This window comes from Sinocyclocheilus rhinocerous, unplaced genomic scaffold (assembly GCF_001515625.1).
Source record: "Sinocyclocheilus rhinocerous isolate Xijiao unplaced genomic scaffold, SAMN03320098_v1.1 scaffold5, whole genome shotgun sequence".
NCBI classification, from domain to species: domain Eukaryota; kingdom Metazoa; phylum Chordata; class Actinopteri; order Cypriniformes; family Cyprinidae; genus Sinocyclocheilus; species Sinocyclocheilus rhinocerous.
Window position 1 is genome coordinate 1,466,529 of NW_015661874.1, and position 17,210 is coordinate 1,483,738.

The 17,210-nt window shown below is 37.1% G+C and overlaps 2 protein-coding genes across 4 annotated transcripts; one reads left to right on the top strand and one right to left on the bottom strand.

Annotated features, from left to right (window-relative positions):
• Positions 1-1,491: 1,491 nt before the first annotated feature.
• LOC107726681 (B-cell receptor CD22) lies at positions 1,492-11,223 on the top strand. Of its 3 annotated transcripts, none has more exons than XM_016536367.1 (12): positions 1,492-1,558; positions 1,648-1,697; positions 1,935-2,291; positions 5,304-5,561; positions 6,286-6,555; positions 8,111-8,380; positions 8,970-9,239; positions 9,543-9,624; positions 9,710-9,758; positions 9,853-9,951; positions 10,760-10,884; positions 10,980-11,223. In XM_016536367.1, exons 2-12 carry the CDS (start codon positions 1,655-1,657, stop codon positions 11,104-11,106), a joined length of 1,950 nt encoding a protein of 649 aa, XP_016391853.1. In that variant the 5' UTR covers positions 1,492-1,558; positions 1,648-1,654; the 3' UTR covers positions 11,107-11,223. The 3 variants fall into 3 exon arrangements, with proteins under 3 accessions (XP_016391853.1, XP_016391852.1, XP_016391854.1); XM_016536366.1 differs by lacking the exons at positions 1,492-1,558; positions 1,648-1,697; positions 1,935-2,291 and adding exons at positions 3,574-3,811; positions 3,896-3,945; positions 4,167-4,523; XM_016536368.1 differs by lacking the exons at positions 1,492-1,558; positions 1,648-1,697; positions 1,935-2,291 and adding exons at positions 3,574-3,811; positions 3,896-3,945; positions 4,167-4,523 and having other exon boundaries at positions 10,760-10,861; positions 10,980-11,115.
• Positions 11,224-13,496: 2,273 nt separating this feature from the next.
• LOC107726656 (sialoadhesin-like) lies at positions 13,497-15,783 on the bottom strand. The gene is made up of 4 exons (XM_016536320.1): positions 15,720-15,783; positions 15,168-15,563; positions 13,693-13,792; positions 13,497-13,607 (listed from the first exon to the last, which is right to left on the bottom strand). Exons 1-4 carry the CDS (start codon positions 15,772-15,774, stop codon positions 13,583-13,585), a joined length of 576 nt encoding a protein of 191 aa, XP_016391806.1. The 5' UTR covers positions 15,775-15,783; the 3' UTR covers positions 13,497-13,582.
• Between the last annotated feature and the right edge of the window lie 1,427 nt (positions 15,784-17,210).

Genomic DNA, 17,210 nt, shown 5'->3' on the forward strand with positions numbered 1-17,210 from the left:
AGTAGGTTTTATTTTGTAACTTTAAGAAATGCTTCAAAATCACTCGTAATAAAATAAAATAAAATCGATTCTGTGCTTCTGTCTGAAACTTCGTATTAATGCTGATGGCAGTTTGAAGCCAAGCTTGATCTGCTTATTAAGCAGTTAATTCAGCAAAGTAAGAATTTCTTTATTCATTTCCTTCTTCTGAACTTCCCTTCTAGGATTAGTTTTTGTCCTCAGAAATGTATAGTGTGGCATAATTTAGAAACGTCTGTTTTGCCCCTTTCCATCTTATATTACGAATCACGTTGCTTTTAGACTGTATTTCTGCAATTACAGCTTAAGACTAAGACAATTTAAACATATAGGCCTAAATTTGAATAGTCGTGCATATTAGTTGATGTAAGCAGACAAAATATATATCAGTGTCCCATTTGACAGATTTACAGTCACACTCATTATGGATTCATTTAACGAATGTTTCTCTTTAAGAAATTGTATTTGAATTTTTTTTTTTTTTTACCACAAGAGGTCGCTGCGGTGTTTTAAAAACATAATCTTATTATCCTCGTACCACCGTGAGGCTGTAATCGTAGTTACATTGATGAATTCACAGCCATGAGCACACTGTAGCAAAATTGATTTTCCTATAGGCGGGTTGTGCTTGTGGTTACTATGCCTTCACAACAAATACTACAGTACAACTCTTGTTCCTGTAATAAAACCATAGTTTATTTCTATAAAAGGTAGTTTTACTTCAACAAATCCCACAGTTAAACATGTTTCTGTAGTCAAATCTGAGTAGATTTCAATAAAAAACAGTACAGTATTTTTTTACAGTAGTAAAAGGGAGTTTTACTTGTGGTTTCAGCTATTTAAGTACCACAGTTAAACTCTTGTTCCTGTAGTAAAACCATAGATAATTTTAGTTAAGTATTGTGGTTACTGGTTTTAGTGTGAATACATAAGTTACTCTATGATTGCTGTGGTAAACCCATGGTTCATTTTCATAAAAAAATATGTGGTTACTTTAGTTTTTTTTATTTTTGAATTCTCTTGACACCGCCAAAACAGATTCTTTGAAGTTACGCTAATAATTAATCATTGTAAGCACAAAAACGATATGTTCCCTGTCATATAATTGTAAACAACTTTCTGAAAAATGTCAGGGCTAAGAAACCATTTCTAGCTTTTAACATAAGAAAAGATTGATTTTTTAAATTAAGGAAGGCGGCAAAGTGAATGTGTTTTAAAAGACATGTTTCCTGCTGCCTTGTTTCCTTTTAACATGTTTTGTGTGTGAACAGGAGGGATGTGGATGTCAGCAACTTGTGGTTATTGCCCTGTGCACCTTGCTGAAGGTGGCGTAGAGTTTCACTGGAGACAGAGACAGAGTTTAGAGGCTCAGAGAGACGGGAGGTGAGACAGTGGGATGGCCAGCCTGTCACCACCCTTCAACTTCTGCTTTCTCTGGCTCAGCGTCCCACACTGTCAGTCTGGTGTCATTCAGCTCCCTCTTCAACACATGTGCGTCCACAGACGGCTGGCAGCGCTTGCTGAAGAACATCAGAAACAGGTAGTGTTACATCAAAACCAGGTAGGCTACTAATTTCTTGATTATTCTTGAAGTTACTTACAGTCTTTCTTGTTTTTACACACAAACAGGGCTGAGATGTGGGTGCACATAATTGTGACCTCTGTGCTTCTTCTGTCAGGTAATTTTGGACGGGTATCTTGTGTTTTTATACAGATAAATGGATGCATATTGCAGCTACTCTGACTCTATTCTGTGCTCTTATGTTACCTGAGTGTCCTTGGTGCACAGGTTATTTATAATGTATCGATCTGTGTTTTTTCCTGTTTTTTTTTTGTTTTTTTTCCACAGGAGTCAACAGCGCACACCTTACTAAGGTCAATACCCGGCCTCTGATTACTCTTCTGTTGCTTTATAGGAGTCGGGGCAAGTAAATGGCTGGTGTATTTCTCCAGGACGGACATCTGCGTTTGGGCCGGGACCACGGTAACGCTGCCGTGCCGCTATGATTACCCCTCACCCTACAGCTCCACACGGGCCACATGGTTTCACATCTCTGCAGAAGGCAGACGGGAAATCGCCTACCATACTGATGGGAATATGTTGAGCCCCTCGTACAGGGACAGGATCAAATACATGGGGGGCCACAAAAGATGCAGTTTGCAGATCACGAACGCGAAGCTGAGCGATGCAGGAACATACCATTTCAGATTCGAGACCGACAACCAGCAGGGCCGATGGACCTCTCCTGATGCCATCACACTGTCCGTCACAGGTGAGGCCACATTTTAAAGGTTAATTTTTATGTTAAATAATATAAAAACAAGTTTAATATGTAGATGCAGCTATACACTGCTGTTCAAAAGTGTGGGGTCAATACTGTTTACAGTACTTTTATTCATTAAATTGATCAAAAGTGACAGTAAAGACATTTGTAATGTTACACAAAAACTCTATTTTAAATAAATGTTCAAATAAATCAAATCAATGTTCAAATAAATGTGAAAAAAATCTACAAAAATAGTATAGGTGTCACAACTGTTTTCAATGTTGATAATAAAAAGAAATGCTTGAGAAGCAAATCAGTATATTAGAATGATTTCTGAAGGATCATGTGCCACTGAAGACTGGAGTAATGATGCTGAAAATTCAGCTTTGCATCACAGGAATAAATTACATCTGAAAATATATTCAAATACAAAATAGTTATTTGAAATTGTAATAAAATGTCACAATATTACCGTTTAAAAAAAACCCTGATTATTCGACCAATGGTGGAAAGTAGGGATGCACCGATACCACTTTTTCCAGTACTCGCCCGATACCGATACTTTTATTAGCAAAATTGATTTTCCTATAGGCGGGTTGTGCTTGTGGTTACTATGCCTTCACAACAAATACTACAGTACAACTCTTGTTCCTGTAATAAAACCATAGTTTATTTCTATAAAAGGTAGTTTTACTTCAACAAATCCCACAGTTAAACATGTTTCTGTAGTCAAATCTGAGTAGATTTCAATAAAAAACAGTACAGTATTTTTTACAGTAGTAAAAGGGAGTTTTACTTGTGGTTTCAGCTATTTAAGTACCACAGTTAAACTCTTGTTCCTGTAGTAAAACCATAGATAATTTTAGTTAAGTATTGTGGTTACTGGTTTTAGTGTGAATACATAAGTTACTCTATGATTGCTGTGGTAAACCCATGGTTCATTTTCATAAAAAAATATGTGGTTACTTTAGTTTTTTTTATTTTTGAATTCTCTTGACACCGCCAAAACAGATTCTTTGAAGTTACGCTAATAATTAATCATTGTAAGCACAAAAACGATATGTTCCCTGTCATATAATTGTAAACAACTTTCTGAAAAATGTCAGGGCTAAGAAACCATTTCTAGCTTTTAACATAAGAAAAGATTGATTTTTTAAATTAAGGAAGGCGGCAAAGTGAATGTGTTTTAAAAGACATGTTTCCTGCTGCCTTGTTTCCTTTTAACATGTTTTGTGTGTGAACAGGAGGGATGTGGATGTCAGCAACTTGTGGTTATTGCCTCGTGCACCTTGCTGAAGGTGGCGTAGAGTTTCACTGGAGACAGAGACAGAGTTTAGAGGCTCAGAGAGACGGGAGGTGAGACAGTGGGATGGCCAGCCTATCACCACACTTCAACTTCTGCTTTCTCTCTGGCTCAGCGTCCTACACTGTGCTTCTGATGCCATTCGGCTCCCTCTTCAACACATGTGCGTGTCCATGTGTCCACAGACGACTTGGCAGCGCTCGCTGAAGAACATCAGAACCAGGTAGTGTTAGAGCAAAACCAGGTACCAATTTCTTGATTACTCTTGAAGTTACTTACAGCCTTTCTTGTTTTTACACACAAACAGGGCTGAGATGTGGGTACGTGTAATTGTGACCTCTGTGCTTCTTCTGTCAGGTAATTTTGGACAGGTATCTTGTGTTTTTGATACAATAAAATGGTTGTGATTGCGTATTGCAGCTCTAATCTGTGCTCTTATATTACCTGAGTGCCCTTGGTGCACAGGTTATTTATATTGTATTGATCTGTATTTTTTCCTGCTTTTATCCCTGGGATCAACAGCGCACACCTTGCTAAGGTCAATACCGGCCTCTGATTACTCTTGTGTTGCTTTATAGGAGTCGGGGAAAGTAAATGGCTGGTGTATTTCTCCAGGACAGACATCTGCGTTTGGGCCGGGACCACAGTAACACTGCCGTGCCGCTACGATTACCCCTCGCCCTACAGCTCTACGCGGGTCATGTGGTTTCACATCTCTGCAGAGGGCCGACGGGATGTTGCCTACCATACTGATGGGAATCTGTTGAGCCCCTCGTACAGGGACAGGATCAAATACATGGTGGGACACAAAAGATGCAGTTTGCAGATCACGAACGCAAAGCTGAGCGATGCAGGAACGTACCATTTCAGATTCGAGACCGACAACCAGCAGGGCCGATGGACCTCTCCTGATGCCATCACACTGTCTGTCACAGGTGAGGCCACATTTTAAAGGTTATTTTTTATGTTAAATAATATAAAAACCAGTTTAATATGTAGATGCAACTATAGACTACTGTTCAAACGTTTGGGGTCAGTACAGTTTACAATACTTTTATTCATTAAATTGATCAAAAGTGACAGTAAAGACATTTGTAATGTTACACAAAAACTCTATTTTAAATAAATGTTCAAATAAATCAAATCAATGTTCAAATAAATGTGAAAAAAATCTACAAAAATAGTATAGGTGTCACAACTGTTTTCAATGTTGATAATAAAAAGAAATGCTTGAGAAGCAAATCAGTATATTAGAATGATTTCTGAAGGATCATGTGACACTGAAGACTAGAGTAATGATGCTGAAAATTCAGCTTTGCATCACAGGAATAAATTACATCTGAAAATATATTCAAATACAAAATAGTTATTTGAAATTGTAATAAAATGTCACAATATTACCGTTTAAAAAAAACCTGATTATTCGACCAATGGTGGAAAGAGTGTTATTTACACAACCACCTAGAAACGCACTAGTAACCACAAAGCAACAGCCTGGCAACATCTTCTAATTGTAGCAAAAGTTTTGCACACATTTTCTGTAGAAAATCTAGCAATTACAGAGAAATTTAAAACTTTTTTTTTCTTTTATTATTATTTTTTTTTCTTTTATTTAATTATTTGCATATAATTGTGGAGAAACCCACTTTCCTGTTCCTAAAATAATTTAGCATGTTGCATGGACCTAATGTAGTGAAATATTGTCCTGGTTCCAGAGCTTCAGGTTCATGTACATCCACCGAGAATAGGCAACATGTTTGCTGCTGGTGAGACGGTCTTCCTGAGCTGTGTGGCGCGAGGCTGTGCCGCCCCTGGCAGGAACTTTGCCCTTTATCAGAATGGGATCAATTTGGGTCAGTCCAACAAGCTGTCAGCCATCTATAACTTTGACAGTCAGCATGCAGGTACCTACACCTGCCGTCCAATACCACCTCAAAACGTTCAGTCACCGGGAGTCACTCTGGCTCTTGGATGTGAGTATTGTGCATGGATATAGACAATAGTTCTGTATGTGTAGTTAAAAAAAATGTGTGTGTGTGTGTGTGTGTGAGAGAGAGAGAGAGAGAGACAGGGGCACATCAGAGTGGAGTCAGCTGTCTTAACCGTGGCTTGTGTACTGCAAACACATACCAGCTTCCTCACTGTGTCTGTCACGCGACTCTGTTGTCCTTTCGGGCTTGAACTGATGGTAAAACTAATGACATTATTAACTGTCTTGATATTTACTTTGAAAGCTGACGCTCGTGATTATGGTAAGGGGCGTTACATTTACGACGTGTGCTTGTGGTGTTCGGCCAATCACAGTGCACTGGGTCAGCTGGCCAATCAGAGCGGACTGCGCTTGTCAAAGGAGGGGGCTTTGTAGAAAACGAAGCGTTTGAGAGAGGCGGGGCATATAGGACCTACAATAATGTACAGTATTTGAAAAATAATGTGTTTTTTGAACATTAAAGCATGTCAACATATTCTGTTACACCAAATACACAAAATAATGATCTTTAAAAAAGCATCATATGACCCCTTTAATATCAAGTAAAAAAAGCTATTCAAGGAATCAGCTGTGCAATACATATTGTGTATTAAATACATAAAACTGTAAATACAGTGATTTAAGCCGGGTGTTCAACTGAATTCTACTGTCAGCCGCCCTCTCCCATTAGAAATTGCATTTCACCTCTCTCTTTCTCTGTGTCTCAGATGCTCCTCGCTACACCACGATACAGATCACCCCCCGAGAGGCAGTCAGAGAGGGCGATTCGGTGACTTTGACCTGCAGTAGTGATGGAGCTCCGCCAGCAGAAAGTTTTGCCTGGTTTAAAGAAGGAGAGAGTGGCAGTGTGCCAGACAGCTTTAGACCTGAGCTGAGATTGTGGAGTTTGGACTACAGGGACCATGGAGAGTACTTCTGTGTGGCCCGTAACCCGCTCGGCACAGACCGGTCCAGACCGATTTTACTGAATGTTACCTGTAGGTTGCCTCTATTTTTATGTAGCCAGAAAAAAATTATTTAAGCAGTGCAGGTCTGTTTGCATACACTTTTTAAAATAAAGGTTCCAAAGGGGGGGGGGTTTGTGGCAATGCAATAGAAAAACATTTGGGTTTCCCAAAGAACCTTTCAGTGAACGGTTAATAAAAGAACCATTTCTTAGTTTAAAGAATATAATATTCTAAAGAACCTTTCAGCATGCATCTCTAAATATTGAAGCTTTTTAACTGCAGGATGTGCAGTTTATCAGTGAGTAGGATAATTTCCTGATTTCCTGTTTTGGAAATGTCACCAGACATTTGAACTTTTAATTTCCCTAATCAGACATATTTTTACACTGTTGCTGATCTGATGTCTTTGTGAGTGCAGAGATTTATTTCAGTTGCTGGTACTTGTGTAATAGCTTTAATTTTGGCAGGACATTATGTCACATTGTATGCCACCCTCCAATAGATCAAAGTTCAAATCAAGTGTACAAATATAGGGCAAATCGGGAAACCACATGATGCTCAGCCATGAAAGGAGTATTTACTTCCTGTTTACACTTGTTAAGTCAAACATCACTAGTACTACTAGCATCGGTCATACTTAAGTCAAACATCACTAGTACTACTAGCATTGGTCATACTTAGGGTTAGGGGTGTGTTTAAATTATTCAGTATTAAACTTTGGTACGTGACTCATCCCATATTGTTTAGGCCATGGGCATGATTGATACCTCACATTGTCCAGTTTATGTAGGACACGTATGCTACTTCTTTTCAAAATTTTGAAATTTCACCTTGTAAATGATTGAAAAAGGGAACCAAACCATATCTAAGTGGGTTATTTTGGAGTAAGCAATAAGCAACCATCTAAAATACCCTAGCAACCACATAGCAACATGTTAAGAACTTCTCAGAACAAAAAATAAAAAAATGTCAGAATTGCAAAATATAAATCTGCAATTACGAGGAAAAAAACAACTAAGAATTGTGAGATAAAAAGTTACAATTACCTTGTTTATTCATTGGCGGAAATAGGCTTCCACATTAAATTGATCAAAAGTGAAAGTAAAGATCTTTGTAATTTTATGAAATATTTCTATTTTAAATAAATGCTGTTCTTTCTATTCTATTCATCAAAGAATTCTGAGAAAATGTATCATGGTTTCCACAAAATATTAAGCAGCACAACTGTTGTCAACATTGAGAATACATTTTTCTTGAGCAGGAAATCAGCATATTTGAATGATTTCTGAAGGATCATGTGACACTGAAGACTGGAGTAATGATGCTGAAAATTCAGCTTTGATCACAGGAATAAATTACTTTTTAAAATATATTCAAAAAAAAAAAAAAACTGTAATAATATTTAAAAGTGTTACTGTTTTTACGGTATTTTTGATCAAGTAAATGCAGCCTTCTTTCAAAAACAAACAAATCTTTCCAAAACCTTTACCCAAACATTTGAACAGTACGTGTATTTGTGAGCAATGACGGTGTGACTTATTCTATGCTTTGATGTATTGTAAAATATATTTACATGTGTTTCCAGACTCCCCAAAAAACACAAGAATCCTCATCAGTCCTAAAGGAGACATCATGGAAGGGTTTGCTGTCAATCTGACCTGCAGCAGCAATGCTAACCCTCCCATAGAGAAATACGCCTGGTACAAAGTGAACGGCGGTCAGCCCTGGACCAAAGGCACTGTGCAAAATCTCACCTTCCCTAGCGTGCGTTCCCATCATGCCGGACAGTACTACTGTACTGCATGGAACGTGTTCAGCATGGGGACATCGCCCACTATTTCCCTTTCAGTACTCTGTAAGTTTATACTTATTATAGTTGTATATCATAAATGATATTATAAAGTTTGTCCACCTTATTTTTAGTCTAAGAGCGCTTGTGGCCATTTGAATGTGCGAGGCTTCCGGTGTCATCGATTTCCAGTAATTTTTAGAGATATAAACTGGCAATTCTGAGGGGGGAAAAAAAGTCATAATTGTGAGATATGAACTTGGAATTGTGAGGAAAAAAGTCAGAATTCTGAGTTTATATCTCTCAATTTTTACTTTATTTTCTCAGAATTGTGAATTTAGATCTTGCAATTTCTATGGAAGCCTGTTTCCACCATTGAATTAAAAAACAAAACTAAATTGCAACTTTTTTTTCTCACAATTCAGAATTGCAAGATGTAAATTCAAAATTCAGAGAAAAAAGTCATAATTGCGAGATATAAACAATACAAAAAAAAAAGCAGAATTGCAACAATAAACTTGAAATTGTGAGAAAACTCAGAATTGCAAGTTTATTGCAAGTTAAGCTTCCGTTATATACTCAGTGGTTTGTGGTGCTAATAGTTTAACCATTTACTGCACTTTTTTACTCCACCCCATCTCTCTCTCACTCTCAGATGCCCCCAAAAACACCTCTGTGTTGGCACGGCCTTCCACTGTGATCGAATCGGGCAGCTCGTTGACGCTGACCTGCATCAGTCAGGCCAATCCGGCGGTGGAGAACTACACCTGGCACCGGATCAATGCGGCTGACGCCTGGGAAACTCGATCGGGTCCCAGCTACACCATTGCTGAGGTCAGCCCTGGAGCCAGCGGCCAGTACTACTGCAAGGCCCGCAACCGCATCGGAGCACACAGCTCCCCGGTTCTGACGGTGAAAGTTCGAGGTCAGTGCATTACACAATTCACCAACATGTTTATTGTTTGTTTGTTTGAGCATCAAACATTTACCTCTTTTAAATATTATATTGTATTGTTTCTTCAACATTGGTGTTATTGCATACACATTTCATATATCATATAAATATAATATGCACACACTACTACTAAGTATTAAGTATTAGTGGTGTGTGTGAATATGGAGAGGAACATAAATATAGTTACTTCCTGGTGCCGCTTACTGTTCATCAGATGAAGGATTTGCTTGTACTGTATGGCTATGATTGAGATGCTGTGATGTGCATGTTCAGGACGACTGAAGGTGATTGCATTGGCATCTGCAGTGGGTGTTTCTGTCGGATTGATCTCACTGACCGTGGTTGTCATGATCAGGTGATTTTATGTTTGCTGGCTTTAGTAGTAAATATCTGATCTTCTCTTCTAATCTTACACACATCATTTCACATCTCTTTTGCAGTAAAAACATGCATCGCGTGGACACTGAAAATCTCGAGGAAGAAAAACAGGTCATTTTTATACATCTTATTCTGTCATTGCTTGATTTGAATCTAACCTAAAATGTTCATATTAATCGAATGCCTTGTTTCTCCTAAAAAACAGTGTTCACCAATAGTTGACTTGCCAGTGGACAATACTCTGTTTAGTGAATCAACTTCAGAGACGTTTCTCCTCAAGGGCACAAAAATGTTGGACATTCCGGTAATTTTCTTTGTTCAGATCTTTGTTCACTAATGTCAGTCTCTGTAGAATAAGTATGTGAATTGGGACGCAATTCACGTATTTATAACAGACTAAAAGTATGTGCGCTGGAAACAAGATATACTTTTCAGTATGTAGTAAGATACTATATCATAATGAAATAGTCTTTATACCACCGGGCATTATTATTAGTAGCTTAATTTCCTATCTCAAAATTCATCATTACATAACTTTTAGGTTTATACTTTTAAAAAACTCAGCACCTTTGCTCAACAAAAAAGTCTCAGCCTCATCTTCTTCCATTGCACAATTCATTAATAACAACATTAACCCAAAAACAATCATGTATGTGTTTCAAAAGTTTGAAAATCTATACCAGAAATAGTATTGCATGACAGGCACTATACGCTAAAGTTGTATAATGTTCTGTGATTTGTGATGCACTGATTGTAGTCTTGATATTAAATGGGACATCGGATGCCCAAATATGCGCAAATATGCTAATACGGGACAGTCCGTCGGCTGTCGTGGGCGGGGCCTAAGCACTATGACGTCATACTGCTCAGAAAATCAAAACCGCTTGATAATTGAGTCTGTATCAGTTTTTTGGGAATTAAAAAAAAGGAGTGAATGGATTTTTATCATTGTAGGATAGTTGTGTCCACACACTGCTAAGACACATTTATATGCAAGCACCATGTACAGTAAAAGTGAATTTTGCATCCGATGTCCTCTTTAAGGATGGATAGTATATGAATTGAGTCATACTCTCCAAACTCATGAGTGTTTTATTTTGTGCCTGATTCAGGAGGAGCCGGAGGAGATTTATGAAAGCAGCCAACCTTCCATCGTGCCCCTGAAAGAAGCTACTCAGAGTGCTGAGGAACAGGGAAAAATCAACTACATTACGGTGCATTATTCTCGCATGCCCAGGTTAAACACAATCACACAGTCCATGTGTGCTGGTTTGTGCCAGTCCTCTGTCATATTAAGGCCATAGATGTTGTGTTTGTCATCTTTATTTACAGTCGGGAACAGGCGAAGGTCACAAACATACCTCTAGATGGAGAGAAGAAGCTCAAAGATGGTCCTAATGCTGTTTATACTGTTCTTGCCAAGCAACCGAGAGAGGAGATGGAAGAGTCTAAAGTCTAAAGTCTAAAGCGGTCAACTGATGGAAGAAATTTTGAAACCACAGGGATTTTTTTAAACTACATGTACTTACAGCACATGAATGGACCACTTGATGTAGGCTGAATGTCAGAGACTTGAAAATAGGCCACACAAGTGAAATCTCCACTGTTCTGTTCTGTTCAATTGTGTCCAGCTGCAGTTTGCTCTAATAAAATCCAGCTGCTCAAAACTAATTTTGGGGTCAGGAAGATTTTTTAATGTTTTTACAAGAAGTCTCTTATGCTCACCAAGGCTGTATCTCTTTGATCAAAAATACAGTAAAAACAGGTATATTGTGAAATATTATTAGAATTTATAATGACTGTTTTACTTTTTAAAGTATAATTTTCCTCATTAAAATGGAAATGGGGGGGGGGTTGTAAACTATCGGGTTTGTAAACTGTGAAATGCTAAACACATTTTAATTATTTTATAATACAGAGGAATAGCCTGGTTAATAATTAATATGAATGGTAACATTACAATAAGGTTCCATTTATTAACATTAGTCAACTGCATTAGTTAACATGACCTATCAATGACAAAATCTTCTATATTAAATTAATTAAATGAATCTTAATATTAAACAAACAATCTACTAATAAATTATTAAAATGAAAAGTTGTATCTGTTATTATAATTTAATAGACCTGAGCTAAAATGAACTAGCAATAAATAGTTGTATTTTTATTAACAAAGATGAATAAATACTGTAAAAAAAATATATTGCTCATTTTAGTTAATATTACTTAATGCATTAACAAATATACTATATAAATGTAACACCCCTGTGGACTGTTTGTTGTGGTTTCTTCCCCTTGTGTTGGTTTAGCCCGTATAATCATTAGTTAATCACCTCATTGTGCTCACCTGTCTGCCCCTCGTTATCTGCACTATATCTGTTCCTGTCTCTGGTATTTGGGTTGTCGGTTATTGTGAATGTTACCCTGAGTGTGTGTGTCTCATCTACCCGTATCTGCCTTGTTGTCTCTACATTAAACATCCTTATTTGAATCCTTGTCGTCCTCGTCATCCTGCCTGCCTCCACACACCTTGACCGTGACAGAACCCCACCCCCATCCCAAGCCGGTCGATGCCCCGGCCGATACTGTCATACACTAGCTGGCACTGTGCAACCATTGCACCAGAGGGTTTATGCATTTACATAATGCACTGCAGAGCACAGCACAACACAGCCAACAATTACTGAGAGAGAGAGAGTGAACTAATGAGAGAGAGAGGAAAGGGCCTCTCTGATTATCCAAATAAGCTTAGCCCAATATGGCATCTAATAACTCACACACACAAGACCAACAGCTCTGAAAAGGCTGCGTCCTCTGGAGCCGGGCGGATAGGGCCGTCTCATTAACCCAGCAACAATCAGACGCTCGGGAACCAATCGAGAGTAGCTATCAATCAGAACAGGTCGGGATGAACTATGGGACTTAATTGCCTCCTGGCTAGTGTGTTAGTAAACACGTTACGTAACACTCTGGTGCACTGTGTGGCGACCGCAAAGCCCCGCCTCCATACCTCCCAGTTCTGCTGGCCACCAATCCCCCCCAAACACAGACGCATCTCCCTAAATCCCCTTTTAATTCCGTTAAATGGCAGAGTTCCAGTGCCACACTGCCAGGATCCGCAGTCGTGGAGATACCTTGGCAATCACACAGAGGGCACTGGGATTCTACAAAGAGAGACAGAATTGTCCCATCCTAACAAACCATACATCAATGGAAAGCTTATTTATTTCAGATGATGATAAATCTTTTTAAAAAAAAATTTACCTTATGACTGGTTTTGTGGTCCAGGGTCATATATATATATATATATATATATATATATATTTTCTATTTTTTATTTTTTTCAATCTGGAACTGTGTGAAGGTTCTTCATAGATTCAAGGGTGAGTAAATAGCAACAGATTGACAGTCATTTTTTAGGGTGAACTATTCCTTCAATGAATATTGCTTCATTTTTAGGAAGTGAGGTGTTATAAACAATACCAAGTGCTTTTATGATTAAAATGATCTGCAGAAGAGGGTAGAACGAGATGTGATTTTCTATGATTTACAATGTAAGAATCCACAATATCTGTACATAACCATTATTTTCTCTTTTTACAGACTCTGTGAAGAAAACATGTTGTTCAGTCACTAGTTCAGTGGCTGAGGGCAGTGTCGTCACCCTGACATGCAGCGGCAGTGACATGCAAAAAGTAAGATACAATATGATATACAATAGACAACAAAAAGTGAAATATGAGAATGAAACATGCCGTTTGATGTGCAGAAAGTAATATAAATAGATAAATAATAGACTCTGTAATGGATGCAAAAATGCATAAAATGAATGTAAAAGTAGCACACAAACAGAAAAAAAGCAGAACTATTGGTTTACATCTCTGTTTTGATCACAGTCACAAGTTATTGTTTCATCCTCTGTGGTAATAGCTTGTTTAAATTGATCTTGACCTCTCTCCCCTGAAAAACAAAGCCATATTCCATTAGTTTCTAAGATCAGAAATGATGCCAGACAAGACATTTATTGAGTAAATGCTTTGCTTACCGTGACTTGCGTCTGATGAGTACCACAATGCCTGCTGTTATGATAACCATGATAATAACTCCAAGCACAATGCCAGTAGTGGATGAAGATGCACTTCTTGCTGTGAAGAATTTGAGACAATCAAATACTTTCAGGTATTGATATTATATCTTATATTATTTTACATATCATTTAGAAAGATAATAACAAGCTAGCTTACAATCGCATGACTTCCTCGCTACCGTTAGCACTGGCAAGTTATACCACAGTATTCACACATTTTAAAGTGTCATTAATGTGGCTGAAAAATGTGTTTATCTGTGCTAAATAATGTCATGTAAACTGGTCACAGTTTTTGAAATGAATCTCCCACAGTCAAGGTCATGAAAGCTAGACAGGTTTCTCTGAGGAAGTGCCTCAACTTTGTGGAAATGTCTTCTTGCGAAGAGCTGACATTTGCTGTGGACTAAAAAAGGAAGTTTTGCTTTTACTATATGAGTTGAACAATAGAAAACAGACAAAAGATATTTTTTCTTGTCGCACACGTTTATGTCAACCGTCAAGATGCTTAATTTTAGATATGATTTGGATTTTTAAACAATTATATTTCATTGTTGTGGTGGGTTTTAGTAATGAAAAGCTAAACACATTTTAATTATTTTATAATACAGACGAATAACCTGGTTAATAATTAATATGAATGGTAACATTATAATAAGGTTCCATTTATTAACATTAGTTAACTGCATGAACTAACAAAGAAAAAATATTTTATATTAAATTCATCTTAATATTAAACAAGGAATCTACTAACAGATGATTAAAATGAAAAGTTGTATATGTTATTATTATTTAATAGACCTGAGCTAACATGAACTAGCAATAAATAGTTTTTATACTATTGCTAATAGTTTTTTATACCATTGCTCATTTTTAGTAGTCATAGTGATATTATTCAATATAAAAGTGTTATATAATTTATAAATTCATAAAGATATATGACGTAAGGGGAATCTAAAGGGATCTTATAAATTTTGAAAATATCAGAAAATTTTACATTTGTGATTTCCAGGCCTAGAATGAAAATTTTAATAGATGTTTGGGTCTGAAATATTTAATTTAATTGTATTTATCCTCATCCTAAAAGGATTTTAAACCATACACTGACAAATGACTGAAAACTTTGGAAATTCATTGATCAAAATGAGCAACTTAAATTGTTAATTTGTTTGTTTGTTTGTTTGTTTTTTAAATAGTTCAATGAAGAACCTTTAACATCCATGGAATCTCTCCAATGCACAAAAAGTTCATAACAGTGGAAAAAATATTCTTTACACTAAGAAAAAATGGTTCTTTTAAGGACTGTTCACTGAAAAGTTCTTTGGGGGACCCAAACTTTTTTTTTTATTATGCAAAATCCTCCTTTTGGAACATTTCATTTTTGTGCAATATGAGATGAAATATTGCATATCCAGAGCATAAGAGACTGTTCTTACTTTCTATCTGATGTGTGACCTGTAGATTCACTCCTCTCTGTCCTGGTAGCTTGGCCTTCAGGTGGTTGGTGATGAACCGGAACACGTACACGCCGCTGTCTTCTGACCTCAGATCAGATATCATCAGAGAGCAGTTTTTGCTCCCTGTCTGCCCCAAGTACTTGACTCGGCCCTGGTATGAGGGCTCAGGGAATATCCCTGCACTGTGGTACACGTATCTGGGTGTAATGCAGCGGCTTTCATTCAGACACCACATCTCTGTCAGCACTTTGCGCAGTATTCCCTGGTCGGACTCTTCAGGGTAGTCATAGGTGCACTCCAAAACTACAGAAGAACCAGGAGGAGCATAGACTGGATCCATAGGAACACGCACTGTCCAGTCAGCAGCAAGAGCGTCTGAAATGGAAGCATATGAGTAATTCTGAAGGAGTCTAATCAGAAACAGCTGGTTCTATAGTATAAACAGCATTCCTATCTGTGCTTTCTCAAGCAAATTATATACTCAGCAGTAGAAGCAAAACTTCTGATGTATCGTTGTGCAGTAAGTCTTACCCGACAGAATCAAAGACATCAGGGTCCATATGGCTGCAAGGAGATTCGTCATCATGTTGCAGCCTCAAGTATTTCCTTACTGTGCAGATGTGAAAACATCACCCTTTTCTGGTTTTAGTTCCTCCTCCTCCTTTTTCGTCAGTTATGATGTCATTATTTCCTGCATCTTGCCAGTTCTTACTCCATAATTCTCATGCTATGTTATTTTATGAAAAACAACAATCTATTACTAATAATTTTTAACATTAAAATTAATTTTACTTAATATTTAATGTTAAGTATTTAAAAAAATATATTGTAACATTATGTAAATAATAATAGCTGTGATTATTATTATTATTATTAATATTATTATTATTATCGTCGTAAAATACTGAATTGGGCATAAAGCATACATGTTTATGGTATTCATAGTCATAAGAACTAAAGAGCATAATAATAATAATATTAACTACTGATATTATATTATTCAATTATGTTCCCAGTTACATATTTTTTCCCATGTCTCATGATTTAAAAAAAAAAATTGTTACTACATAATTTCCAATGTTATGTTACTTTATGAACAATAACAATTTATAACGAAATATTTTAACATTAAAATTAACATTACTTAATATTAAATTGTATTATTCTAATATTATATCAAATAGTCAATATTATATTCAATAATCAAAGCTGGGATTATTATTATTGTGTATTATTATTAGTATAAAAAAATAATGATATTGCAAGGGCGTAGAATTTAATAGGGACGGACATGTCCCTACCAATATCCAGCGACTACTAAATTGTCCCTAGCAATAATTTTTATCAAACAATTAAATATATGTGTATGTAACCATTGTTGTTGCAATTTTGGCCGCATCTGAGAAGTCATACCATTGATATTACCTGAGAAGTAAATACACTCGAAATAAAGTAAATATGCTAGAAAACCGCACGCTTTTTAATACATGGGCGGAGTAAGAACATACAGTATAAGGTAGCCGAAGTCTTTAAAACATACGTGCACAGTTCAGTTGAATGATAGAGTTTCCCTTTCGAACAGTCTCTCCCGTTGCATCGCTGACGCTTTTGGGGAAACTGTGACTGCAACTACAATGACTGCAGAGTAGAACTGTACCAGTGTACCAGTTCGCCGCAGCTGGCGAAGGAAGTACAGCCTCTGCTGGGCCTTCTTGACAATGTGGAACTGGTCCTGAGAGATGGTGGTGCCCAGGAACTTGAATGACTCCACTGTTGTTACAATGCTGTCCATGATGGTGAGTGAGAGGAGAGCAGAGGGGTTTCTCCTGAAGTCCACTATCATCTCCACTGTTTAGAGCGTGTTCAGCTCCAGGTTGTTATAACAGCACCAGACAGCCAGCTCTTTAACCTAGGCCTGTCACGATAACAACTTTTTGTTGTGCGATATATTGCCCCAGAAATAATTGCGATAAGCAATATTATTGTCATTTTAAAGATCATTTTATGCCACTGAATATATAA